Below are 27,562 nucleotides of genomic sequence, written 5' to 3'. Positions count from 1 at the left end.
CAGCCTGGGCTAAGTAGTAGGCACCTTTCAGAAGGAAAGTCAGTCTGAGCCACTTACCATTCTTGCCTTGTCTTCCTGGATCACTGCTCCCTGAACCCTGGAATTACATGAGGTGGAAGAGACTGGGCTGTCCTTGTTGGTTTGGGGGTCTCTCAGGGATTGTTTGAACCCAGGACAGAGAAATTTCAATCTACCCATAGAAGGGCTAGCCTTGCTTTATTTTCTTTTGGTAACGAGAACTTCAAAAGTTGAGAACCTGCTCCCGCTGTGTCCTAGCTCATAGTTTGTGGGTGGGATGTTTTGGTTTTTGCTTTGAGACGACGTCTCCCTATACAGTCCAGGTTATGTCCTCCAATGTCCAATTCTCCAGCCTCGGTATCCTTAGGGTTAGGATTACAGGCTTCTACCGCTGTCTCTATCCCCGAGTCTTGTTCCCATTTTGAAGGTGAGCCCATCCTCACTTAACTTGCTTTAATTTGATTGGTGAACTGTGTCTTGGGTCTAGAGCCCTGCCTGGGACCTCAGCTGCCCCTGCTGGAAGCAGAGTTCTCCTCTAATTACGCTGTCCCCCTAGAGAGCCAAGGGACTGTGGGACGCTCCCCTGTACTGCAGAGCCTAACTCAGTAGTGGTCCTTAGTTACACTCAAACCTCCATTTGTTGGGAAATGATACAAATATAAGGAAACTGAGGGTCAGAGATGCTGCAAGGGGCCCCCAGTGACCCTGAAGGGGGTTGACTCTTGCCCCCACCTCGAGTCGTCTGCCTTGGGTTTGTACCTGCTCTACGATTGGAGCCCCCAGCAGCAGAATTGCAATGGCATTATATCAGTGCCAGGCCTGATATCACAGAAAATGGCTTTGCCTTCCCCAGGTCACTGGATCTGACCGGTCCTCTGCTTCTGGGTGGTGTCCCCAACCTGCCAGAAGACTTTCCCGTGCATAGCCGGCAGTTTGTGGGGTGCATGCGAAACCTGTCCATCGATGGCCGGGTCGTGGACATGGCTGCGTTTATTGCTAACAACGGCACCAGGGCAGGTAGGCACAGCCCCTGGGTGTTTAGAACTAGCATGGTTCCCACAGAACATGTGTGGTCATTCCAGGGATAGAAGGGCTCTTCCTACCTTCCAGAGATTTCTTGAAATGTACCTACCTTTGGGTGAGGGCCTCTTGGAAATGGGTAGAGAGCTTAGCTTAGTGGGCATGGCCACAGCCTACAGTTTGCTGGGTTCCTGGCATTTACCTAGGCACACAGTTCTAAGGTCTTGAACTGGTCACCAGGTGGCCAGATCAGACCCTAGGATGTCATGGAAACCCTGAGTCTCAGAAATGGGTGAAACTGAGAATTCCACACACTCTAGCCTGGTGTTCTTGCCATGGCCAGCAGGTTCCTGGCTAGCAGCCTCCAGCTGATTGCATTCACGCGTGGGTCAGTGTGGGGACTGGTGGAGGGTCCTTAAGGGGAGCTGCCTGTGGTCTTCCAATCAAGTCTCGGCCACACCCTCTGCCCTGCAGGCTGTGCTTCTCAGAGGAACTTCTGTGACGGGATCTCGTGCCAGAACGGGGGCACCTGTGTGAACAGGTGGAACACGTACTTATGTGAGTGTCCGCTCCGCTTTGGTGGAAAGAACTGTGAACAAGGTAAGGATTTGTCTATTCCTCCCTAGACTGCCAAATGGGAGGCGGGCGAACACACAGGAAGTAAGCAGACTGAGAGGCTGGGAGAGAGGTTCAGGACTTGGGTCAGCTCTATAGGATATAAAGGCAGGTAACCATGAAGGTCAGCAGAGCAAGGTGGCTGTGGACATACCTGAGCCCTGTGGAGTTCTAGGATGCCTCTCCTGACAGCTGCTGCTGCTGACTGGGCCTAGTGATGAGCACAAACAACCTCCTGTCCATCACACAGAGATGCTGCAGGGTTTGAGTGGTGTCTTCGTTTCTTTCCATAGTATTTCATATCAAAATACTATGATGAGGGACAGGAGAGATGGCTCAGAGGTTAAGAGCACTGGCTGCTCTTCCAGGGGTCCTGAGTTCAATTCCCAGCCACCATATAGTGGCTCATAACCATCTGTAATGAGATTTGGTGCCCTCTTCTGGCGTGCAGCTATACATGCAGAGAAAACACTGTATAAATAATAAGTAAATAAATCTTTTTTAAAAACTATGACAGAAAGTAGCTTAAGGACTGGAGAGATGGCCCAGTGGTTAAGAGCACTGGCTGCTCTTTCAGAGGTCCTGAGTTCAATTCCCAGCAACCACATGGTGGCTCACAACCATCTATAATGGGATCCGATGCCTTCTTCTGGTGTGTCTGAAGACAGCTACAGTGTACTCATCATATATATATATATATATATATATATATATATATATATATATATAATAAAATCTTTTTAAAAAATTAAAAAATCAAAAAGCAACTTAAGAGATAAAGGATTTATTTGGCTTATGAGTCCAAATCACAGTAAGTCTGTCGTGGCAGGGACGCCACAGCGGCAGAGCTAGGGAGAGAATGGTGACATCACATAGTCGCCATAGTCAAGAGTAGAGAGAAATGCATGCATTCATGCTAGGGCCCTGCTCTGTCTTCAGTCTTATAGAAGCCATGATCCCCTGCCTAGGGTATGGTGCCACCCACCCACCCTCCCAAAAGCTGAACCTGCTGCATGTCCCAAGCACCACGGGACCACCCCTTGACTATCACATATCCATTTAGGGGGTGAGGGAGGGTCTTGCCACACTTTTGGGATGTGTCTGGTAACCCTCAGGGCTTCTTTACCCAGTGAGCTGTACAGAAACCATGGTGGGCATTTGCACAATCCATTGCTGGGTTCTTAGGGTAGTACTGAGCACAGATACAAGTCTGAAGCTAGCATTTGGGTTAGAGTGAAAGACCCCCCTCCTCACCCGGCTGGTAGCTGAGAAGACGCTCTCTGCCCAATTTCGGGAGGTGCCTGAGGTCCTGGTCTGTATCTACAGCTATGCCACACCCGCAGCGCTTCACTGGTGAGAGCGTTGTGTCATGGAGTGACCTCGACATCACCATCTCTGTGCCTTGGTACCTGGGGCTCATGTTCCGGACCCGGAAGGAGGATGGTGTGCTGATGGAGGCCACAGCGGGCACGTCTTCCAGGCTCCACCTCCAGGTGAGTGTCTGCGAGCCACACAGGCACCTGCAGAGCAGACAGGTGCCCTAGAAAGAGAACCAGACAGAAGGAGTTTCCCAGGCACCCACTACTCACCTCCCTCCTATGCTCACCCTATAGTGAACAGAGAGAACACAGAAGGGAAATATGGGTGACCCACGGTGCAGTGCCACTGTGCCGGTCAGGACAGGGGAAACGCACAGTTCATGTATAACTATGGGGTCCCGTGAGCTTCCTTTCCATCACCTGCTTTCCTTCACTGTGGTCACAGGATGGCGCACATAACCACGGAGCTGCTGGCTCCATGTAACTTGCCCTGGATAGCAGCTCTGGTCTGCCCACCTGGAATTTGGCTGTTCCCCCCCACACCCTCCCCCACCCCCACTTGATTCAAAGCCTTTCAAAGCTCTTTCAAAGGGCAAAGGGTTGCAGCAGATTTGGGGAGTGAGCTTCCATCAGTTCCAACTGCAAGCCCTTACTCCCATATTAAACCTGCATGCTGCCGTATTCCAGGTCCCTGCCTAGAGGGCTCTCGAAAACCCATCCCTTCATGCCGCCACGTGTGCTTTCTTTATTTTTTACCTCTTTACCATTCAGCTTGTTTGGAACCTTAGGTCGGAGCGCCTAGACACTTCTGGAAGTGGTTTTAATGTATTACATTCACACATTTGCATATGTCTTACATGACAGAGGGTTTCTGTTAGGAGCCAGAGAGACCAAGGACTAATGATCTTTGTGGGGATCACCCAGTGCTGTCTCACTGAGCTACCCTTGATTTCAACCCTTCTGCTCTCTGTCCAGTAGAGAGCTCCCTCCTCCTGTGCTCACCCTGAGGTTCTGAGGTGCCAACTTTCTGGGAATCCCTGCTTAGCCAGGAGGTCCCACCAAGCCCACAACTTGTCCTCTGACCTTGTATCTCTGACATTGGCACTGACCAGACAGATTTTCTTGTGTAAACCATGGCCCATGATTCCTGGGCAGGGTCAGAATTCTCCATTTTTGGCTTTCCTTGGACTTAACATCCTCCTCTGATAGGCAGGAGGCCCAGAGGGTCATTGTCAATGGTCACTTAGAGGAATCATGCCCTAGCAGGGATTTGATCTCAAATCTGGAGAAATTAGTAACTAAGTATTTCTTTCTTTCTTCCAGGCTTTCCCAAAGATTGTATATGTAAGCACATGCATGTGTGCCTATGTCTCTCTGTGTGCTCGTGTCTGCCTACGTATGTGAATGTGTCTGAGCATGTGTGTGCGCGCGTGCATCCGGGTGTACATCTGTGCATGTCTTTATGCATGTGTCTGTGTTTGCACGTGTCTATGATTGTGTGTTTATGTCCGTGTGCACGTTTGCGAATATGTCTGTGAGTGCATGCATGCCTGTATGTGTATGTATGTTTGTGCGTGTGCGCCCATGTGTATGAATGTTTGTGCGTGAGTACATGCATGTCTCTGTGTGTCCATATGTGAGTGCATGTAACAGGCCCTGGTGCCCAAAGATCTCTTCCCATAGATTATCCTCTGTCTCCTCCTCCCTCCTCCCCTTCAGCACAGTGTCTACTTACTGTATATCTGTCTCTTCTCTCCCTGAGAATCTGGCATGTGAAACACATAGTACTTCTGTCCCGAGCTCTAAGGATAGTGGCTCCTGGAACTCCCATGGCCCTACTGTCAGTCCCCATACCCTCATTAAGCCATAGCTTGTTTCTTCTACTTCCTGGACCCTGGATTCTTGTTCTTCATCCCAATCAGGCAGTTGGAGTAGAGTCGGAGATAGTCAGAGGAGAGGTGGACCCTAAGGAGCCTCTGTACCAAGCTCCCCTTTCGCATGACGGAAACTGAAGCTAGAAGCTTTGTGTAATCTAGGCCCCTCGGATCCTGGATCAGCCAGAGAACCCCTCAGCATGGCTAAGCTCAGTGAGTGGGAGGAGACAGGGATGCCCAGAGCCCTCCCCTCTCCCAGCCCTCTGCCAGAGGTCACAGGTCCCTTTGATAGATTTGTTTGTACTGGCTGGAGGTGGGGCCGGCAGCCCAGACAGAAGCCAGCCTCTGGCCTATGCCTGCCCACTTACCTGGGGTCACAGCCCCAGAGGTTGGGGGTGTTGGTGTGCATGGCAAATTCTTTCCTCATTAACTGTAATTTCACAAGTTTCCCAGCTGCCCCAGAAACTCACTTTGGCCTGAACTTGGAAACACTGTCCTGCCTGAGGATGGTATTTCTCTGTGGGTGTTTCTCTGTCGAACGTATTAAATTGGCTGTTTTGATTCAGGTGATGATGGGCGCCTACAGGTTGTCATTAGTGTACCTGGAGGGAAAAAGCTCTGTTCAGCAAGGTTAGCCCTGACTGCTCCTTGTAGCCAGGCAAACCTTGGTAGCTTATCCACAGAATTAAAGACTGGATACACCCAGGAGGGTTTTCAGGGGTCCTGTAGACCTCACGGGCAACCCAAGAGACGACCTGGTTGTTATGATTTGAAGAGGCTGGTCTGACAGGAATCTCAGAAATTTGGGGGTGGAGGGGGTGCGGAGGGAGTTCATGTTCATGTTCATGTTCGTGTGACATATTCAGTTTGTGGCATCCTGACTGCCAAGAGAGCATTGTGATGCAGCAGTTTGAGTGTCCCCATCTCATGGCAGGCCAAAGCCCAGACAATTTGGCTAACTGCTGTCAGGCAGCCCGTATCCAGCTGTATCATCAAGCAGAATAGTCACGCTGTTGTTGACATTTGTCCTGATAGGTGGTGGCTCCTGTCCTGTCCTGGGGCTTATTCACGACCTCTCCTTCTGTTGCACACACACAGCATTTTCAAGTTCTTGTTGATCTCTTATTTTGGAAGGTTTGCAGGCAAGGCCAGTGAGAGAGAATAGCCCAGGAAACTTGTGTGAGACAAAGGAAGCAGTGTGTTAAGTGGTAAAAATTACCTTCCAAATCCAGCTACTTACTAGCAGAGACCAAAGTCAAGCTGTGTTGGTATCAACGGTAGTCCTTTCTGTCAGAGCGCCCCCTGAGGCCTATGGAGTACCTCAAGTTAGCCAGCACAAGACACTTTGGACTGAAACCTTTTGGTATTGTTTCTAAGGTGATTGGAGGCCACACAACTTGGTCCCAGTGAGTGTCAGCCCTTGGAAATGTGTTGAGACTTGCTCTAAAGCCTGGATCCAGCCAGCCTTCGTCAACACTCTGTGTGCACTTGCAAAGAATGTGCTCTTTGCCGTTGTTAAACAAGGAGATGCACGTGTGTCGAGACAGTGGCCTCAATCATGGTGACACAGCCCCAGACTCTGTCAGGGGCTGGCAGTGTAGCTCAGTGGGTAGATGGCCTGCCTCATGTATACAAGGCCCTGGGTTACACTCTCAGTATTGCATAAACCAGGTGTAATGTCACATCCCTGTAATCCCAGAATTTAGGAAGTAGAGACTGAAGGATCAAGAAACTCAAGGCCAGCCTGGGCTTCCTTAGGAAGTTGGAAGCCAGCCTGGGCTGTGTAGACCCTGTCTCAAAAACAAAACAAACAAAAACCCAAAACAAAACAAAAAAAACAAAAACCTCTAAAAGTACTATGCCGTTGTCAAAGTTGCTGTCTGTCATTGTGGCAATCTGATTCTGGACTTCAACACTGGGCTTCTTTTCTTTCCTGGCTAACTGGCTGTTGTCATTATAAGCCCTTTCTAGTGCTGATGCTTACCTTAGAGGTGCTCTGTCTACTAGCATAGCCACACCAGCCCTTCTTCCTAGAGGCCTTCCGTCTATCCTTTTGGTTTGGTTTGGTTTTTTTGAGATGGTTTCTCAGTGTAGCCCTGGCTGTCCAGGAACTCATTTTTTAGACCAGGCTGGTCTTGAACTCAGAGACCTGCCTGCATCTGCCTCACGAGAGCTGGGATTAAAGGTGTGTGCCACCACCATGCCCCAGCTGTGCCTGTCCTTTTACTATCAGAATTTTCTGTATCTATAATTTCAGGTGTATCATGGTGTGTGGCTTTTAAATCTTGAGTCTCGTCTTGGCGGGCATTATCTTTAACGGAACAGTGAACATTTTACATAAAACCACATCCCCGCCTTCTATGTTTTTCTTCCATGTATTTAAATGTGGTGGCTTGATCCTTCCAGCCAGCTCGAGTCTGCTGGTCCCCAAGTCTGTCTGTGGTTCTCACGGCCACTCAAGTCTGGGTCTAACAATTTTGCCACCCCTATTCCTATTCCTGGGACTGGTCTGTTCTGCCCTTGAGTTTTAGGCATGCTACAGTGTCCTCATACTTTGGGATATTTTTATTGAGTGCTAGGCATTGTACTGAAAGTCTAGAGAGAACTGGTGTCATCATCACCTTGTTTATGGTATGCCTCTCTCTCTGCCTCTCTGCCTGCCTCTCTCTCTGCCTCTCTCTCTGCCTCTCTGCCTGCCTCTCTCTCTGCCTCTCTCTCTGCCTCTCTCTCTGCCTCTCTGCCTGCCTCTCTCTCTGCCTCTCTGCCTGCCTCTCTCTCTGCCTCTCTCTCTGCCTCTCTGCCTCTCTCTCTGCCTCTCTCTCTGCCTCTCTGCCTCTCTCTCTGCCTCTCTCTGCCTCTCTGCCTCTGCCTCGTGCTGGGACTAAAAGCATGCACCATGGTACCTGGCCTTAACTACAGTAATTTTAAAACACTGTTATGGGCTAGGTGCAGTACTCTGGATTTTCATACATGTTGTTAAACAAGATTAGATCTTGACAAACTGAAATTGTATTTAATTCCCATCCCCTCGTGTGTGTGTGTGTGTGTGTGTGTGTGTGTGTGTGTGTGTGTTTTACTAGGGAGTAAAACTGGGGCCTTACACTGCCAGGCAAGTAATCTACCACTGAGCTATATCCCCAGTCAGATCTGTGTTTTTCTTTGTTTTTTTTGTTTTGTTTTGTTTTGTTTTTGGTTTTTTTTTTTTTTTTTCTTTCTCTTTTGGGATAGTCTTACTGTGGTAGCCCAGGCTGGCCTGAAACTTGCTATTTAGAATAAGCTGACCCAAAACTCAGGCTCATCCTTGCTGTCTCCCCAAGTTCTGGGACTATAGGTGTGCACCACCATACCTGGCACCTCATTTTAAAAACCAATTTTCACTCGAGTTGCCATGTCCTAAGTCTGTCTGCATGGCTTATAATTAACTGTCCGCAGACTGTTTTCCATGTTACCATAACTGTAGCACTGTACTGTACTGTACTGTATTATAACAGTCAGTTGGTGCAGCTCTCTCTGCCTTACAGATTCTCAACAGCTACATCCGATTTGAGGTCTCCCATGGCCCCTCTGACGTGGCATCCATGCAGCTGTCCAAGTCCCGTATAACTGATGGGGGATGGCATCACCTGCTCATCGAGCTCAGGAGTGCCAAGGAGGGTAAAGACATCAAATACCTGGCAGTCATGACCTTGGACTATGGGATGGACCAGGTGAGTACCTGTACCCTCCTTGGAATAGTCCCTTTCATCAGTCCATGGGAAAGCACAATGACAGTATGCCAGGACCTGCAGGGACCTTGTGAGTTTGGAAGAGTGCTGGTCATGGGTCTGGAGTTCCCATTCCATGTATGAGGATGAGAAGACTTCTGTGGTCTAGAGTTGGGCTCTGCCTCCCTGGGTCTCCCAGCGTGGTGCTGTGGATACCTTTGTAAGGCTTTTCTCTTGGTGAAGTTGCTTTGAGTAGCATCTCATTGTTCAGTCCTGGGCCTCTACCCAGGTGCAGGTACCAACATACCTTTCCCAGAAATGGGTATAGTGAATTAAGCTGGCCAAGATGCAGGACCCAGAGGGGCTGGAGGACACGGACACACATCTGTCCCAGGTGGCAGCTGTCTCTAGATGGTACTCTCAGAATGCTCACTGAAGTTTCTGCAGTTGCCAGCCAGAGAGCATGGCACATGTCAGAAGATGCCCACATACTGAAGCAATGCTTCGCCATTCATGAAGGCCTCAGAGTCTCAGCTTGCCTTGCAGTACATTCTGAGAGTGCATAGCTGTTGAGTTTAGATGCCTCTTTCTGGGGCTGGGAGCCAGCCAGGACCCAGATTCCCATCATGGGAATGCATGGTCTTCACTCCCTGCCTGCCTGTTTACCCAGCTCCTTCTCTCAGCATGGCTCTTAGTTCTATGCCAACTACAGGGCATGAGGATTGCCCATGTCTTCCCTACTGACCCCCTGGATCCCATGCCTAATGTGCCACATACAGTCAACCTGCTTTCCATAGGCCAAGTGTGGCCAGCCTCCCTTTGAGGGCTCTAGGGAGGTGGTGCATGTCCCTCTGCTTTAAATCTTCACATTTCTCCCATTGGGAAGGTGTACCCAAAGACCCCCTTCCCCACTCCCTGCTCTCTCCATGTAGAGCACAGTGCAGATTGGGAACCAGCTTCCTGGGTTGAAGATGCGGACTGTTGTCATCGGAGGTGTGTCTGAGGACAAGGTGTCTGTCCGCCACGGTTTCCGAGGCTGTATGCAGGTACCACGGGCCTGGGATTACATCATTTCTGACTGGCTCAGGCCTCCATCACTACAATGTAATGATCCATCTAGTAGGCACCCCAGACTTTTAACTGTTTACTGCTCACAGCTACCTTCCCCACAGCTCCAACCCCACCCCCACCCCCACATCCCCAGCCTTCAGCCTCTTGCTTCACATCCACACAGGCATCCCACAACTGCCATTAACTAATTCAGTCCCATTCACAGCCCCTTGCAGTGGGCACAAACCACGCATTCCTTTGCTGCTAGCCATGCTGCGTGACCCAATGTTGTCCATGTTTCTAGCCTCCAAGCTGTAGGGATAAGAGCGGCTCAGATTGGGAGAGAATTTGGGGCTCTCCTAACCTCCCTTTACCTCTGCGGGGAGTGGGGGGCGGGGGGATGGTCTTCCAGTTCTACCACTCTGGGACTGAGTCCAGCTCCCCCACTGTTTAAATGCAGGGTGTGAGGATGGGAGAGACATCTACCAACATTGCCACCCTGAACATGAATGACGCCCTCAAGGTCAGGGTGAAGGACGGCTGTGACGTGGAAGATCCGTGTGCCTCAAGCCCCTGCCCTCCCCATAGCCACTGCCATGACACGTGGGACAGCTACTCCTGCATCTGTGACAGAGGTGGGGTCTTTATTTCAGACGCCATTCATCGTAAAGGAGGCCTTGGCAACTACGGTGCATCTGGGGAAACTGATTTTGGTCAAACCAGTGAGCCTATAGGAACCCTGGGCTGTTTTATAAGAAGCAGCCTGTCTGCCACACATGGTGACCCTTTCCTATAATCTACCCATAGTGCCTACTAGTGCTTGGGAGGCCATGACAGGAAAACTTTTGCATGTTTGAGGCCAGCTTGGGCTGCATAGTGAGTTTTGGGCTAGCCTGAGCTACAGAGGTCGACCTTCTTTCAGCCTCCCTACCGGCCTCAGAAAGCTGAGGGCCTTTCTTTTGCGAACAGACTTACCATCTCAGCGTTCCCCATGTCACATCATCACTGGTCCTCCCCTTTGGTGGCTTGGGGAGCACTGAGAATCTGAGGAGAATTGTGAATACACTGAGAATTCCCACGACCCACACCCCCACATCCAACCCTCCCCTGGCCTGGGCAGGTTGCCCTCCATGTTTTCCCAGTCTGGCTCCTGTGATCTGGAGGCGAGGCTACTGCTCGCTCCCTTCTGCTGAGTGGCAGGAACTGTCGGCTTCGGGAAGCGTGGGATGCAGGAGAAGCCTTCACGTAGAGCTGATCCTGGTCCTGTCTCCACAGGGTACTTTGGAAAAAAGTGTGTGGACGCATGTCTCCTGAACCCCTGCAAGCATGTGGCGGCCTGTGTGCGCTCCCCCAACACCCCTCGAGGCTACTCGTGCGAGTGCGGGCCCGGCCACTATGGGCAGTATTGTGAGAACAAGTAAGGGAAGCATGGCTCTGCCTCGTGGCCCTCTCCGCCTCTGTCCCTATCTTTCCTGCCTCCTCTCCTCCAGAGAAGTATGAACAGATGCTATTCCCTCCTGGTCCCTTCTGTCTGTGTAAACTGAGGCCCTCATTGGGCTTCTCATGTGTGTCTTCAAGCTAGAGGAAACCATAGAGAAAAACAGCATTTTTAACAGCATTTTTGTACATAGAGCCTGGCTGGGTAATACAGCACCTGAAGGCAGTAGCGATGAGGGCACAAGACTCGTAAGTGTCCTTCATCTGTCATCTTGTTTTCCTGTCAGAGTTGACCTTCCATGCCCCAAAGGCTGGTGGGGGAATCCGGTGTGTGGCCCCTGTCACTGTGCTGTCAGCCAAGGCTTTGATCCCGACTGCAACAAGACCAATGGCCAATGCCAATGCAAGGTGAGGTGCCACCAGCCTGTCCCCACCCACCCCAGGCTTGAGCCCAGCAAGCTGGCTGTGTGTGCACAGTCTTATATATACAAACATGAGTCTACACACATGGACAGATGTATGTGTATCATACACTTTCATACACACATTCACCTGTTCTCACATGCACCCCCTATCTAAGCATACATATCTCTGTGCATTCCTGTCTGTTCACAGTCACACACTTACACATACACCCACACATGCATGCATTGTGCTGGGTGGTGGCGCACGCCTTTAATCCCAGCACTTGGGCAGCAAAAGCAGGCGGATCTCTGAGTTTGAGGCCAGCCTGGTCTAAGGAGGAAGTTTAGGACAGCCAAGGCTACACAGAGAAACCAGAACAAACAAATAAACAACCATGTGGCTTCTCACTTGTGTTCTGTAAACACCACAGGGCTTCTTATATCTAAAGTGCCTCAGACTGCCCCACCATGGGATCTAGGAGCCACTGTGGTCTTCCTGCAGTTCCACATCCAGCAAGGAACAACAGACCAAGCCATTTCTGTGCAGGTCGCCACATCTCTGACATCAGTCTTGGTTTTCCAAGTTAGCTGCTGTCCTGGCCTTTTGCAAACAAGTTGGTACCCAGCAATGACAACGTTTTTCAAGTCTGGGTGCAAGGAATATGCCTCAGAGTAGAGCCCAGTCCCTAGATGCCATTCCCAGCACACACACACGCAACCCCATGTACACATATACACAAGCCATATCCCCTGTCTGGGTGCCCAGACACCAATGTGTGTGCAGCATGATGACACGGCCACTGAATATGCTCCCGTGTGCTTAGCTGCAGTTGTGGGGGCCCCGCCCCCCTCAAGCTCAGGAACTTTCACCAGCCCCACCTGTGATTTTTTTCAGGAGAATTACTACAAGCCCCCAGCCCAGGATGCCTGCCTTCCCTGTGACTGTTTCCCCCACGGCTCCCACAACCGTGCCTGCGACATGGATACGGGGCAGTGTGCCTGCAAGCCTGGTGTCATCGGCCGCCAGTGCAACCGCTGTGATAATCCTTTTGCTGAGGTCACCTCGCTCGGCTGTGAAGGTCTGTTATTGGTTGTCCCTTGACCCCTTTCTGGTCACGCTGCAGAACAGACTCGTCATATTTTACATGTGTGCAGAAGCATGTGCACATATGTTCCCGCACATCCCTGGGGTTTGGCCAGTCCTGGTAGCCTTTATGCTAAGTTCTCTTGGCCTTCTAGAAAACTTGTCTGCATGAGGCCCTAGGCCAGAGCCTGTTCTAATGTTCATGGCGACTGGAAGGTGTTAGAGGTCACCCTTGTTGGGAGCCTCTCATGGGTGGAATGTGGGATTAATACATTTGTGTGTACAGCTGAGCTGAGTGACTTCCTCCTCTGTCCTCAGTGATCTACAATGGGTGTCCCAGAGCATTTGAGGCTGGCATCTGGTGGCCACAGACGAAATTTGGGCAGCCAGCAGCGGTGCCATGCCCCAAAGGATCAGTGGGTAAGTCCTGTGCCTGGGTTGTCCTTAGGATAGGAAACCAGACACGTTCTGGGCAGGTGGCCTGGATAGCAGAGCTTTTGAATATCATTGTTAAAGCAATGTCACAAACTAAAGAGACAGCTTCATGGTTAAGAGCACTGGCTTCTCTTTTAGAGGACCAGGGTTCGATTCCCAGGACCCATGTGGTGGCTCACAACCATCTACAACTCCTGTTCTGGGGGATTTGAAGCTGTCTTCTGGCCTCCCTGGGCACTGGGCATGTGTGTGTTGGTTACGCACAGATATACATGCAGATAAAACACCCGTACCCATTCAGTCTAATTTTAAAGTTTGTATTGGGAGAAACGATATGCTTTTCCCTCAGTTGCAAGAGCAAGAGGCATAACAGATGAAAATGGCCAGTGACTCATTCATCTCTTTCCACCTGGGTACCGGGGCTTTGCCACTCCCCGCCTAGGGTAACAAGTTTCCTATTGTTATACCATTTGTTGTCTGTAAAATGCCGAGCAATGGTGTCTGTGCTGTCTCCAGTACTGGCTCATTGGCTCACAGGCTTGCCCATACCCATATGGTTGTTTGTACTGCTGGGAACCCAGAGGGCCTGCTTTGACTGCAGGGCAGCTTAGAGGTGGTTTCGGCGCGGAAGATGAGAGCATGTGTTGGCCCTGTCCCGTGGCTATGAACGTGACTGACGTAGCCCCCGCTTGGATCCTCCTCTGTGCTCAGTGCAAGGGTTGGCCAAATGCATGCGTAGGTTTAGAGGCCTTACTAGGTGTGACCCACAATCTGAGTGTGCTTCTGTTGCCAAGGTAATGCGGTCCGGCACTGCAGCGGGGAGAAGGGCTGGCTTCCCCCAGAGCTCTTCAACTGCACCTCTGGCTCCTTTGTGGATCTCAAGGCCATGGTAGGTCACAGCTTCGGGGAGGTGCCTCTAGGATATGTGATGGGGTTGGGGGCTGCATTTGGATGAGGTATGGCTCCCCAGAGGCCATGAATCTGAAGGCAAGTAGGGAAGGGGCAAGGTTGGAGACCAGGAGCCAGGCCCACTTCCCTGACTCAGGTGAGTCAGGCTGGCTTCAAGTACGTGGCTCTTCTGTCAACCCTTGGAGTCTTGTTCTGCAAACAGAGTCCTCACTGTCACCAAACTCAGATCTTACTTCCTTATATTCTCAGAAAGCAGACTTGCCCTTTTCTTGTTACTGTTGCCAACTCAAGATCTTTTCTGGGTTTGGGGATCTTTTTTTTTTTCTCCCCTCCCTTCCTTCATTCTCTCCTTCCCTCCCTTCCTTCCTACTTTTCTTTTTTCCTAAGACAGGGTTTCTCTGTGTAGCCATGGCTGTTCCAGAACTCACTCTGCAGATCAGGCTGGCCTCCATCTCACAGAGATCTCCCTCTGCCCCTCTGCCCCTCTGCCCCTCTGCCCCTCTGCCCCTCTGCCCCTCTGCCCCTCTGCCCCTCTGCCCCTCTGCCCCTCTGCCCCTCTGCCCCTCTGCCCCTCTGCCCCTCTGCCCCTCTGCCCCTCTGCCCCTCCGCCTCCGCCTCCCAAATGCTGGGATTAAAGACATGTGCCACCACACCCAGCAGTGTTTAGGGATCTTTGAAGTGCTATCGAGAATACTAAAAAAATCGAGAATTTCTGAATGGCCTCAAGGGCCAAAAACAAATGAAATTCATTTGCCAACATTGTCATTTCCCCTTTGTTCCAGAATGAGAAGCTGAGTCGCAATGAGACAGGAATGGATGGAAACAGGTCCCTGCGGCTGGCCAAGGCTCTGAGGAACGCCACAGAGCGGAACAGCACACTCTTCGGCAATGACGTGCGCACAGCCTACCAGCTGTTGACCCGCATCCTACAGCATGAGAGCCACCAGCAGGGCTTTGACTTGGCAGCCACCCGTGAGGCTAATTTCCATGAGGTGAGAGGAGGGTGACCTTGTCTGAGTGAGCTCAGCAGGAGCTGGGCTCAGCTGGTGACATGTGGTATGGTGTCCCTTTGCTTCAGGTGTGAGTGATTCTCCTCTTAGTGTCAGCAATGCTGACGGTTAAGGACCTCTCAGTAGGCCTAATGTTCTGAGTGGTGTATATTTTAGCCTTGCACTTGACAGATAAGGAAACTGAGGCACGTGGACCTTATGTTTGGTTTGTTCAAGGGCACAGTTTGAGAATGGCAGAACCTAGTGATCGGCTCTTCAACCTCCTACGGATGCCCCCTGCAAGGTCCCCCTGTCCCCGCTCCCCATTTAAGCCCCGCACCCCATACCATGGTGTGAACACGGTCACATAAATCCTAGTATGGTTTATATGAAATGTATGTAGCTCTGGTGCATCACCCCAGAGCTACTCCATGGTAATGGGCTTACCACACTTCCACGCTTAGCCTAGTACACTATGGTTCCCTTCCCTGGTTTACCTGTATGGCCCAGGGTCTAAATTGAAGGAGTATCCTGCCTGTCTTTCTCCTTAGCGTCTGGGGCTGTGAGACCCCAGTGGGACACCCTTCTGGCAGTCTCTGGCCTCTGATGTTAATGTGTAGCCCCGTTTTCCTCCCTCCCCCTGGCCTGGCTCTCGGCAGGGCATCCTCCTGTCTGTGGCCTCTGATGTTAAAACTCTTAGCCCTGCTATCCTGGCCCAGGTCAGTCCTGGTCAGTTCATGGCTGTCTTTTGCTCCACCTCAGGACCAGGGTGTCTAAGAGCAGGAGACTGAATACCGTCTGTCTGTCTGTCCAGGATGTTGTCCACACAGGCAGCGCCCTCCTGGCCCCAGCTACAGAGGCAGCGTGGGAACAGATCCAGCGGAGCGAGGCTGGTGCCGCGCAGCTGCTGAGGCATTTTGAGGCGTACTTCAGCAACATGGCACGGAATGTGAAGAGGACCTACCTGAGGCCCTTCATCATCGTCACCACCAACATGAGTACGAACTGACCTGGGGGGGAGGGCCAGGCACCTGATGGCAGAACCACAGGGACTTTGGGCCAAATAGATGCTGACCCCCTAACAGTGACGTGGGTGGGACATAACCTCAGCCCAGGCAGTCTGTAGAAAAGTGAGCCAGCAGCTCTAGCCCCAGGCTCCTTGTCTATAAAATGGGAGAAGCCACCCAATAGTAGGCATCTACAATCTAATGTCACAATAACTGATGTCATTCCTGTGGTGGTGTCACCCTGGAGTCTTTGGAGTCTAGCTGGCCCTTTTAGACACCCAGGTTTAGGATTTCCCACAGTGCATCCTGCCCGGGGACAGTATATACCCACTACTGTTCACCACAGATGGAAGTTAATGCAGGAGGGACATGTGGGGGATGGAGGTGCAAACATCTCCACCCTGAGACAGTCCCTATGCAATCAGTAGTCAGGACCCCATGGCCCATGTTACCTGACACACTAATGCACACTGCTCTAGGGTTGGGAGTTTAGGAGTCCTGATTCCTTCAAGGCAGAGAACGCCCCAAGTTAGTAAAACGCAGTCTCCAGCCTGTTCGGACAAAGCTGACAAGAAGGCCCAAGTCCCTGGGAATCTCCATTCCAGACAGGGTTCCTCTAAGCAGGCGTGGGGCCAGCAACATTGCTGACATTGAAGAAGAGAGTCCCTACTCCCCACCACAAGCTTTTTTCCCTGCCACTCACCTCTGCAGGTGACTTGAGGGGCACTGTCATAGCAGGGACTCTTTTTTTTTTTTTTTTTTTTTTTTTTTTGAGGGGCCCTTTTGTTGTTGTTCTTTTGAGACAGGGTCTCACTATATAGCTCAGGATGTCCTGGAATTCACTATGTAGACTAGGCTAACCTCAAACTCACAGAAACCCATCTGCTTCTTCCTTCTGAGTGCTGAGATTAAAAGCATGCACCAGTATGCTTGGCTGCTAGCAGGAAGTCTTAAACAGGCAGAATGGTATGAGGAGGCCCCTGGCACATACAGGCGTGACTCCACCTCTTTGTCAGAGTGATGGTGGCCAGCACCAGCACCAGCACCAGCACCAGCTAAGGGATAGTCTGACTGTGTATTCCATCAGGGGCCTGTAGATGCTTCTACAAAGCAGAGAGCAAACAGAAAATGTACGCCCATCCTGCTGAGTTTATAAGCCCATGCTGCCATGCTTACTTAGGGTCAGCTGTGGTTATTTCACCAGCTGGAGAGGCTGCAGGAGAATGACATGGCTTGTGGAACAGGGCTGGTTGGCATGGCACCTCTCTTGTTGTGACTGGCCTTGACCTGCATAGTCCACCCCATCCGAGCTATGCAAGACAATGCCAGATGCCACCATAAAGAGCCAGATTGCCAAACTCTGCCCTGTGTTCAGGTGTCCTGTGTGGCTTTCAGTAGGATCCCTCCTAGAGATAATGGTTGCTATTGAAACAACCGTTATTTCAAAACTGTGGGTTCGAGAAAGCTCTAACAATTGGGGGTGAATAAAAGGGATTGTCCCCAGTTCTTGCAGTTGACATCTTCGACAAGCTTAACTTCACTGGTGCCCAAGTGCCAAGATTTGAGGATGTTCAGGAAGAGTTCCCAAGGGAGTTGGAGTCCTCCGTGTCCTTCCCAGCTGACACCTTCAAGCCACCAGAGAAAAAAGGTAAAACATGAAGCCGCCTAGATGTCTCTTATTGTCCCCATCCTTTCAGGAGAGATCTATGGAGCAAGCAGGCTTGAGCAATGCTCAAGTGTCTTTATTAAATACTATCGGAGGTTCTCATGAATGTAGGACCAACCTTGGTTAGGGCCCCAGCTTCCAAACTGTCCAGCTGCAGTTTCCACATACATGTGGTTACATGTTTGCTCACAGCTGACCACGGAAGTGATTGTGGTTGCGTATGAGCTTAAGAATATTAGCTAGGACTGTTCCTTGCACACAAGTGTGCACATGGGTGTATATGTTCCTGAGGTGCATTTGTGTGGTGTTCTGTGTGTATGTATACGTATTCAGTATGTACATGTGCATATGCGTGTATATTCATTTTGTGAGTGTCCACATATATCAATGTTCATATATGTGTATATTCAGATGTCTTTGTGTATATGTTAATATGCATTTGTGTGTATTCAGTATGTGGGCATAGGTGTATATATTAGTGTACATATATATGTATATATTTAATATGTGTATGTATATACATTAATATGCATATATGTACACATATGCATATTCCAGGTATGCATGTATACATGTTTATATTCCTGGTGTGCGTGTATACATGCTTATATTTCAAGTGTGTGTGCATATATGTGTGTGTATATATTCTACATGTGTGTGTTTATGTCCTGTGTGTACATATATTCCATGTGTGTGCTTATATGTGTACATATATTCCATGTGTGCATATATACATATGAATATTCTGTGCATGCACGTACACCTATGATATTGCCTACGTTGTGCACAGCTACACTATTCTTACCTGTATATACATGTGTCTCACCTTAGCACCATTACCTAGAAAGAGGACTCTGTCTCTGTGACACTGTCACCTATCTGCTTCTAAGACATGGCTTGGGGAAACCCTGTTTGCCACAGAGAGCACTCACGTGGGAGGAATCCTGTACTGTCCACTCCCCAATGCCCCATAGCCTCACAGATGGCATTTTATTCATTGTGCTAAATCTAAAGGCTGCTTGGACAGCAGGGTTGACCAGCACAGTACCCCACTCCCTGCATTGTCTATAGGTCCGCTGTTAAGAGCCTCACTCAGGGAGGAAGTAGACCCATCCCTACCACATCTTGATCCAGGGAACATGACCACATCTCTCTCCCTGTCCTCTCCCCCACCAAGCCCCAAAACCAGGATGCTCAGACCCATACCAGGGTCTCCAGCATCATGGCTACTTCTGTGAGTGGCAAGACACTGTAGCTTGGGCACCCCGAATATTTACTTATGTGTGGGGTATATACATGGCCTCTCTTGTGTACAGTTGAAAACATGGTCCCATTTAGCATGAAGTAAGAAAGCACAGGGCACAGGACCCACATGTGCAGAAGACCCCTCTCTCCCCGGCAGCTCCCAACACTGCTCTGAGTGAACCAGAGGATAGGGAGGGGTGGAGAAGACTCCTACCACCTGACTGTCACATGACATCTTTACCACTCTAATTACCCTATCCTGTGTCACTCTTGCTGCTTTCCCATTCTTGTTGCCCCAGCCTTTCCTCTTGTTGATATGAAACTAGCCACTAGTCACTAACAACTCCAACCCCAGTGGTCACTGTGCTACTTTCTGTCTATGAATTTGAACAGTCCATGGACACGTCTTCAAATCTGTAGTAGGTCCTTCTAAGGCATCCCCAAAGGTAGATTTGGGCTGACTGGGCCATGGACTGCTGATGTGTGGCTTCTGAGAAGACCCCATGTTGGGTTCCATCTGGCAACTTTGAGAATGTAGAACGGTTTGGTGGCATGGGCGACTGTTCCGAGTCCTCACACACTGTTCTCGCATTGCAGAAGGCCCCGTGGTGAGGCTGACCAACCGGAGAGCTGTCCCGCTAACAGCACAACCAGAGCCCAGGACTGAGAGGGAAACCTCGTTCAGCAGACGGAGGAGACACCCCGATGAGCCTGGCCAGTTTGCCATTGCCCTGGTTGTCATTTACCGGACCCTGGGTCAGCTGCTGCCTGAACACTATGACCCCGACCACCGCAGCCTCCGGTGAGTCCTAGGTGCAAGGACCTTAAGGGGGCCCCATTTCCCCTTCACCGTGAGGTCTCCACAAGTCAAAGTCCTGATGACCCACAGTAACATTATTCCATGACTCTGGCCTGCTGTGACTGCCAAGGAGAGGTTCTGTGTCTGCCATGGTGCTGTGCCCTGGGACGGTCATGCCCTTTGCCTTGGTTCATTCTCACATTTATGCCCATGTGTTCTCCTTGTTTGCACCACCTTGTGCTTCCATGGGCTCCATTCTGTCCTCCACACCACACCCAGAGGCTGTCATGGATGATAGCCTGTGGTTACATCTCTACTCCGCTGGCCCAGTCCCAAGGGCCACTCAGCCAGTGTGCTGAACAGTAGATATTGCTCCTGAGCAGAAGGCCATACCTCTCAGCTATCGTGGCTTCTGGGTACTTTCTCATTGCTCAGCCTTGGTTTTCATGGAATAGAGATGGGTGACTGGGTTCCAGGCTCTGGTCACTTAATCAAATCCCCTAAGTGGCCACATTACTGTTTCCAGTGTCACTGCTGTGTCATGGCTCTGACATCCTTGCAGGGACACACTTGCTCCTTAAAGTTTCCAAAGCCCCCTTCCCCTGGAGGTGGTAACTCTCCCTGCACCGAGAATACCAGCATTTCAGCCCAGATACCCCATCCCTACCCTCCACCCCCCAGGGCAGTGCGGTAATCTGTATCCGTGGCCTGTGTCTCAGTTGCTCCTTTGACTGTGTCCTCATGGTGTCTGGACTCAGGCTCTCATGGACCATGACTTGATCATGTCTATCCCTGTGGTCTTCCCTCTCTGCCAGATTGCCTAACCGGCCTGTCATCAACACCCCGGTGGTGAGTGCTATGATGTACAGTGAGGGGACCCCATTCCCCAGCTCCCTACAGAGGCCTGTCCTGGTGGAGTTCTCCCTGTTGGAAACCGAGGAGCGAAGCAAGCCTGTCTGTGTATTCTGGAACCACTCCCTTGAGTAAGTGGGACCCCAAGAGCCTATAAGCCACCTCTTCTGTGGAAACCCCATATGTGTATGGGAGGGGGCCTTGCCAAGGTCAGACGGCAGAATGAAGGCTACATTTTGTGGTTTCTTACAACTCTTCCATGCTTAACAAGACAGGAGGCTTCTTTGCTTTTGCCTCTAAGAGTGTTGGTATGTGCACGCATGCTTACGCACACACACACACACACACACACAAAGCCATGTGCACATTGAGGAATTATCCACATCCTCATGGAAAAATCTAAACCTGTACACATACACCACGGAAACACACCAAGTTGTGCACACATAATATGATCCATGTGCAAAGATACTTAGATAGATACACACATACACATGCAGGAATACTTAGGGCAAGTACACAGGTGCACACAAAATACACAGAAGCAGACACACACACACACACACACAAGGCTCCCTGAGAAGGCCACAGTTGAGATGGGCTGCTCGTCTATAGAACACCTGCAATACGGTAGTTAACACGAGCACCCATGTCTCTGCCATGCAAAGCCACTTGCAGGATATGCGACTCAGAGGTGAAACTCATGCAGAGAAGTAGCAGTGTTGGTCCCAGGTGATTGTCCCTCTGCAGCAGGGTTTGCTTGGCCTGTCCCAGGAGTCATCAGAGACACTCCAAAAATAACCAGAGTCATGGTGTGTGTAACCTGCAATCAAGGAAGGGAGGATGGTTGATTTTTTTAAAAGATGTAAGATGCTATTTCCCTGTGCCTGTGTGGCACTGGATTCCAAGGCTGGTGGCCTGTCTGTGGCTAAAGCCGGTGGCCATTTGTCTTTTTAGCTATAGGAGTCCTGGGAGGTGCTGGGCCTTCACTTCCTTGCCCCTCTCTTTGGTCTCATTTGAGATGCCCTTACATAGACACTTCATCACAAGGAGCCTAGGATTCAGGGGGTCAGAGCCCAAGTGCTCTCTGTATGCCTACAGCTGGGCTAAATGTGTGTATCTATAAGCTCCTACTGCAGGGACATTCCCCACGACATGGTTCTCCAGGATTGAAAGGAGAGCTACCACACAAGCCTGTGCTGAGTGCCCAGGCACATGCTTGGACAAGAACATTCATCTTCCTCTGTCTCTGTACTTTCCAAATGCCAGTTTATAGGGGAAGCTCATTGACTCTGGGGCATAATAGATCTTTGGCTCACAAAGGGGAAAGTGAAGGAAAGCGTTGGTGTCTGGCATGTGGGCCCCACGGCTGCCAGGCACGGCTGTCTGTCTCTGGCTATTTGTTTGAATCATGGCAATTAGCTTTGGCTCTGGTGATCTGCCCTGTGCTTTGTGTTGCTACCATGATCCCTAGAACTGAGCACTCCTGGCAAGCCTGTCAACCGTCACACCCCATTTTACAGATGAGTAAACTGAGGATCAGAGGGATTACAGGACTTTCCCAGCGCTGAAGAGGGGCAGGGCCCTCATAACAACTTGTTATTTGGGGCTTTCCGTCAGGGAAGCGGGAGCAGTAATTGGACCATGGCTTCCAGGCAGCTCCTATAAAGCATTGTGCAACGTGAACATGAAAGTGGACAATGGAGAGATGTTTATGGCCAAAGTCATTGAGGCTCCTTGTATGGCTGGTGAACAAAGCGGCTGTTTCAGCCTTGACTGCTGCCTCTGGCCACAGGGCCTGCTCTTTTTTGGAGTTTTCTGTATTTGGCACATAACCTTTGAACTTCAGAGGTGCTCCTGAGAGCCTGGACCAGCTATGAAAGGAAAAGGAAAGCTTTCACGTGGTGCCAAGAGGCTGTGAGGACTGTGTCCTTGGCGACAGTGGCCATGGTCCTCAGTGTAGTGAAGAAGGTGAAGGGTTCGGGCTGGGAGCTGACCGCGAGGCTGTGAGACCAGGCACCCATGGGTGGCGGCTCTTTACACACTTTGCTTATTCCTTTGCAACTAGATCCAGTGATGTCACGACATCCTCAGAGACCCTGGGGCTGAATGAAGGCAGCTTCCAGACTATCTCAGTGGTAAAGGGACCGGGCTCACTCCCTTCTTCCTCTTCTCCACAGCATTGGTGGGACCGGAGGGTGGTCAGCCAAGGGCTGCGAACTGCTGGCAAGAAACCGGACCCATGTCACATGCCAGTGTAGCCACTCTGCCAGCTGCGCGGTGCTCATGGACATTTCTAGACGTGAGGTGGGCATTTTACCACTACCCCCAAGCCCCTGGCAAGCCTGGGGATTAATCCCTGTTGCAACTGGAAGTGTAGTCCCCAACCCGCACTCTCAAGGACCCCATTTTCCTTGTATGTTGAGCAAACCAAATGTGCCAGTTGAAAGCCATTTTAGCAACGGTTGGAAGAGGTCTATGAGAAGACTTTAAGGGCCAGTGAAAGGGCTCAGTAGGTAAAGGTGCCTGATGACTTGAGTTCCACCCCTAGAAGAGAGGGTCAGCTCCTGCAAATTGTCCTCTGACCTCCACACATGCGCTGTGCCGTGTATTTGCACACATGCACAATTTACAAATATACATAACTAAATGTGATGTTTTAAAGGGGAGGTTAGAACTGGACAGGGCCTGTAATCCCAGCACCTGGGACGCTAAGCCCAAGGATTGCTGCGAGTTCAAAGTTAGCCAGGGCCACAGAGTGAGACCCTGTCTAAACAAACAGGTAAACAAAACTTTTCAAAGAGCCCAGGTTATGAAGCTGTTAGTGAAGGTGTCAGATAGTTTCTCAGGGCTTCTTTTGCTGTGATGAAACACCATAGGCAAAAAGAACTTGGAGAGGAAAGGGTGTATTTTGGCTTATAGTTCCATATCATAGTCCATCATTATAGGACATCAGGACAGGATCTCAAATCAAGCAGGGCAGGAACCTGAAGGCAGGAACTGATGCAGAGGCCATGGAGGGGTGCTGCTTACTGACTTGCTCTCCTTGGCTTGCTCAGACTGCTTTCTTACAGAAACCAGGATCACCAGCCCAGAGGTAGTATCACCCACCATGGGCTGGGCCCTTACACATAAATTATTAATCAAGAAAATTCTCCCCTCCCCCCGGACTTGCCTATAGAGCATTTACTGAATTAAGATGTTCTCTTCCCAGCTCTGTCTAAGTTTGTGTCAACTTGACAAAAGTCAACCAACACAATGGTAAAAATCTTAACCCCCAGGCTCAGAAGTTTCTAGATGTTACCTCCCCTCAGGGCAGGATCCCCCAGCCATGCTAGCTCATGCTACTACCAGTTTGAATGTGAAGGTCTCTCGGGCCTCACACTGCCCCCAAGGACAAAGGTGTGAGGAGAGGAAGCCAGTGACAGAGTGGTGATATCTTTGGTATCTCAAGCAGCTTGAGAATGTGAGCCAGCCACTGTGGTGTGATTGATGCCTGGGGTAGTAGCAGGCTCTGTGCAGCCACAGTGCACAGCTCTATGTCACTGCCTCCTTGGAAAGTGCTGGATAACCTGTACCCAAAATGCCCAGGACTCTGAGTCACACTAAGCATATGCCTGAAGACTCACCAGAATGGTCCATCTCAGTCTCAGGATGGTCCATCTCAGTCTAAAGACAGGTTAGTCACCCTCAGTTTCAGGAGGCTATAAGCTGAGAGTAATAAGCTGAGGATCCAGGTTACCTGAGCTGAGGTTTCAGTCAGGCTACCGAGGGAGCTCAGGCCCTGCTAACTTCATTCCTCATCTGTGCCTACCCTGTACCTATTCTCTTCATGGCTTCCCTCTGAAGACCACGTGAGATAATGCAGCCATCGATAGGTGACAGCCCCTACCGTGTGTTAAATCAGCAGGGAGGTGCTGTGTCACAAGTTACCCAGGTCTCCTTGTAAAGAGTCTGCTGTGACTGGCTGAGTGGGGATGCAGGGGTTTGTATTAACTGAGTCCCTTTGGCTAATCTTTGCCTCAGGATTTGAAACAACTCTTAGTCGTTCCTGTCAGCAGGACTTATGTGGAAGGGTTAAATGTTTTTGAGGAAGGGTGTCATGTAGACCAGATTGGCCTTGAACTCACTGAAATCTTTGCCTCTTGAGTACTGGGATTAAATGCATGTGCCACACTGGCTTAATATATGTTGCGTGGGCTGGTTGTATTGGCACATCCCCCTTGCTGGGCAGTTGTTGCCACCACTCATCCATCCTCAGCTTGCTCACCATCCCTAACTAGTCACCTGGTCCCCTCCCGGTCTTCACTATTTAACGTTCGTCACAGTATTTGTTCAAATGTCCATCGGCACCAGCTCCCCATTCTCTTTAACCAACCCACTTACAGCACGGAGAGGTTCTGCCCCTGAAGATCATCACCTATGCCGCCCTGTCCTTGTCCCTGGTGGCCCTCCTGGTGGCCTTTGTCCTGCTCTCCCTCGTCCGGACACTGCGCTCCAACCTGCACAGCATCCACAAGAACCTCATCGCGGCTCTGTTCTTCTCCCAGCTCATCTTCATGGTCGGGATCAACCAGACCGAGAACCCGGTGAGACCACTCCCCTCAATCCACCATGGGCTACCCTGAGTGCTGCCACTCGGGCATGCTATCCCCTGGGCTACCCTGAGTGTGCCCCATGCTATCCCCTGGATGTGCTCTCAGTCACCATGGAGCAGTGGAATAGTTCATCTTGTCTCCTGAGGGTATTGTGTCTGGGAAATCTCTGGAGAGGCCAAGGCTGTATGACCTGTGGGGACCTCCCTCTTAGGGCACCCATAGGGTCCTTCAAAGGCCACATGCACAGTGAGTCTCACCCTCTTGACATAGGCCTTAGTGGTTTCATAGGTGCTGGACTGGTTCTGTTTCTTGCTGTGAGAACCCTGACCAAAAGCAGCCTAAGGGAGATAGGGTTTATTTGCTTCATGATTCCCCGCCATAGTTGGCCACTGTGAGGAACTCAAGGCTGCTGCTAGTCACTTCACACCCAAGAGCAAAGAGAGAATAAGTGCACGAATGTCTAGTCCTCAGCTATCTTTCTCTACTCTTATACAGTCCAAGGCCCCCTGCCTAGGGAATGATGCCACCCATGGTGGGCTTGGTCTTCTCCCATCTATTAACAGTCAAGACAACCCCTCCACACAGACACGCTCACAGTCCTACCTGATGTTGACAATCCCTCACTGAGACTTCCTCCCTAGGTGATTCTCCTTTGTGTCAAGTTGACAATTAGAATTAACCATCAAGGTGCCGTACTTATGTGCTAAATCTCAGAATCCTGTGGGCTACAGTAGCTTTAGCGGAGAGTATTCTCCACGCCCACAATAACCCTGGGCTTTGCTCAAGAAGGAGCAACAAATGCATAGAACTAGGAAGTGGTTTGGGGGGGGGGGGTGTATAGGACCAAAGAGAAAGGCACTTGCTGAGAGGGCAGGTAGGGAAGAGGAAGAGGCGTGGAGGGGAAAGTCAGGGAGGCTCTAGTTGATCTGATTAAATGCAGTGTTGTTGGATGTTGGGTAGCCTGGCTGGCTGTTGCATTGGGTCCCAGAGAACTGTATGAGCCCATGAGGCATTGCAGAACCTCACAGGGTCCCTGGCCGCTCATGGACATTTGTAAGGGGCACAAAGATTGAGAGTCATGAGATATGACAGACAGTGGCATCCCAGAGAAACCCAAGAATCTCTGATTATGAAACTGAAGATAAATGGTTCCTCCAGGAACAGCAGGCAGCTACAGAATAAGCCCTGGGGTCCGCACACGGAAACAGTCGACGCCTGCTATTCTTCTATGTACCTAATGGACAAACTCAAAATATACCTTTAGAAGACACGAGTTCGAGAAAAATGTTTAGGAATCTTAATGACGGAAAAACGTTAATGGAAATATGACGTCTGACCTTGCAGACCAGGCATGATGGCCCAGTGGATGATGGAACTTGCTGCCAAGCTGGATGACCTGAGTTGAGGATCCACACAGTAGAAGGATAGAGCACACTCCCACATGCTGTCCTTTGTCTTCCATACACGTTCCTGTGGCATGCATGCTCTACACATACACACTCAAAATAAGGAAACGTAACTAAAAATACTAATTGCAGGGTATAGTTGCAGCATGATATAGAGTTGATATAGAGTCACATTGCTGATGCTAAAAGAAAACAAGGCAGTGGGGGCTGGAAAGCTGATCTTCCCAAGCACTGGGTTTCCATTCCCAGTTCCCACTGGTGGCTCACAACGGACTGTGCCTCTAGTCTCAGGGATCTGCTGCCCTCTTCTGGCCTCCATGGGTACTGCACACATGGTGCAGGTGCATGCAGACAAAACACCCATAGACATAAAAATAAACTTTTTTTTTTTAAAGGAAAAAGGTTGAAATCCAGTGAGATAAGGGTCTTTAGCCAAAGAACACTGGGATCTTGAGGAGGTCTAGAAAGGGAAGAATAAAACAGAAATCAACTCAGCGGAAAGGAAGGGGTAAGAAGATAACTAGCCATAAGGTGTTATTCAAAGGGAAACTCTCTAATGGGAACAAGGTAGAGGAAAAATGCAGATAACACACTGGAGCTGAGAGAGGAGACAAGACAGCAGCTTGAGCAATCTGGGAAGCGTGGCAGTAGATCTGTGGCTGAACAGTACATTCCCCTCTAAGATAAGGAAGACGGGTACTGGGAACAAACGTATCGGTATCTATATGGAGATGACGGTGCAGCTGGGTTTCTCTTAGGACAGCTGTGAAGGTGACTCAGCAGCACATGAACCTATAAATGTCTTTCTCGTCTCCACATAGAAGGAATACTCCAGGTTTCCTTTTGCTGTGCTGAGGCACGGGCTAACGTAGCCCAGGTGACCCTGTGCAGCTGAGGCCCAGCGTGAGCTTGAAATCCGGGTCCTCTGGCTTCTACCTCTGGAGTATTTGGGATTACAGCCCTATGTGCCTGAGCTACCTGATGCTGGTGATGCTGGGGACTGAACCTGCAGCCTCCGATATGAGGCGGTCTAACCACTGAACCACATTCCTAGCACTACATTCAAAACGTATATTTTGGGCTTAGTGTGGGGAGGATGGAGTTCAAGTCAGGGTTTCTCTGTGCAGCTCT

General features: G+C 50.4%; 1 protein-coding gene across 4 annotated transcripts in view; it reads left to right on the top strand.

The window, feature by feature from the left end:
- The window catches only part of Celsr1 (cadherin EGF LAG seven-pass G-type receptor 1), a 136,049-nt gene that overhangs the window by 94,831 nt on the left and 13,656 nt on the right, over positions 1 to 27,562 (top strand). For all 4 annotated transcript variants that reach the window (XM_076911833.1, XM_076911835.1, XM_076911834.1 and 1 more), the window contains exons 7-24: positions 872 to 1,035; positions 1,513 to 1,638; positions 2,980 to 3,146; positions 8,368 to 8,553; positions 9,483 to 9,596; positions 10,061 to 10,235; positions 10,876 to 11,017; positions 11,325 to 11,445; positions 12,337 to 12,520; positions 12,844 to 12,945; positions 13,755 to 13,849; positions 14,652 to 14,861; positions 15,673 to 15,856; positions 17,370 to 17,513; positions 19,374 to 19,578; positions 20,391 to 20,558; positions 22,608 to 22,734; positions 24,816 to 25,016. In XM_076911833.1, coding sequence (XP_076767948.1) covers positions 872 to 1,035; positions 1,513 to 1,638; positions 2,980 to 3,146; positions 8,368 to 8,553; positions 9,483 to 9,596; positions 10,061 to 10,235; positions 10,876 to 11,017; positions 11,325 to 11,445; positions 12,337 to 12,520; positions 12,844 to 12,945; positions 13,755 to 13,849; positions 14,652 to 14,861; positions 15,673 to 15,856; positions 17,370 to 17,513; positions 19,374 to 19,578; positions 20,391 to 20,558; positions 22,608 to 22,734; positions 24,816 to 25,016 — 2,815 coding nt within the window. The remainder of the gene's footprint in view (positions 1 to 871; positions 1,036 to 1,512; positions 1,639 to 2,979; positions 3,147 to 8,367; positions 8,554 to 9,482; positions 9,597 to 10,060; positions 10,236 to 10,875; positions 11,018 to 11,324; positions 11,446 to 12,336; positions 12,521 to 12,843; positions 12,946 to 13,754; positions 13,850 to 14,651; positions 14,862 to 15,672; positions 15,857 to 17,369; positions 17,514 to 19,373; positions 19,579 to 20,390; positions 20,559 to 22,607; positions 22,735 to 24,815; positions 25,017 to 27,562) is intronic.

This window comes from Arvicanthis niloticus, chromosome 13 (genome assembly GCF_011762505.2).
Source record: "Arvicanthis niloticus isolate mArvNil1 chromosome 13, mArvNil1.pat.X, whole genome shotgun sequence".
Lineage (NCBI taxonomy): Eukaryota > Metazoa > Chordata > Mammalia > Rodentia > Muridae > Arvicanthis > Arvicanthis niloticus.
Note: the sequence above shows the minus strand (reverse complement) of the source record. Positions and strands in the feature narration are given on the sequence as shown.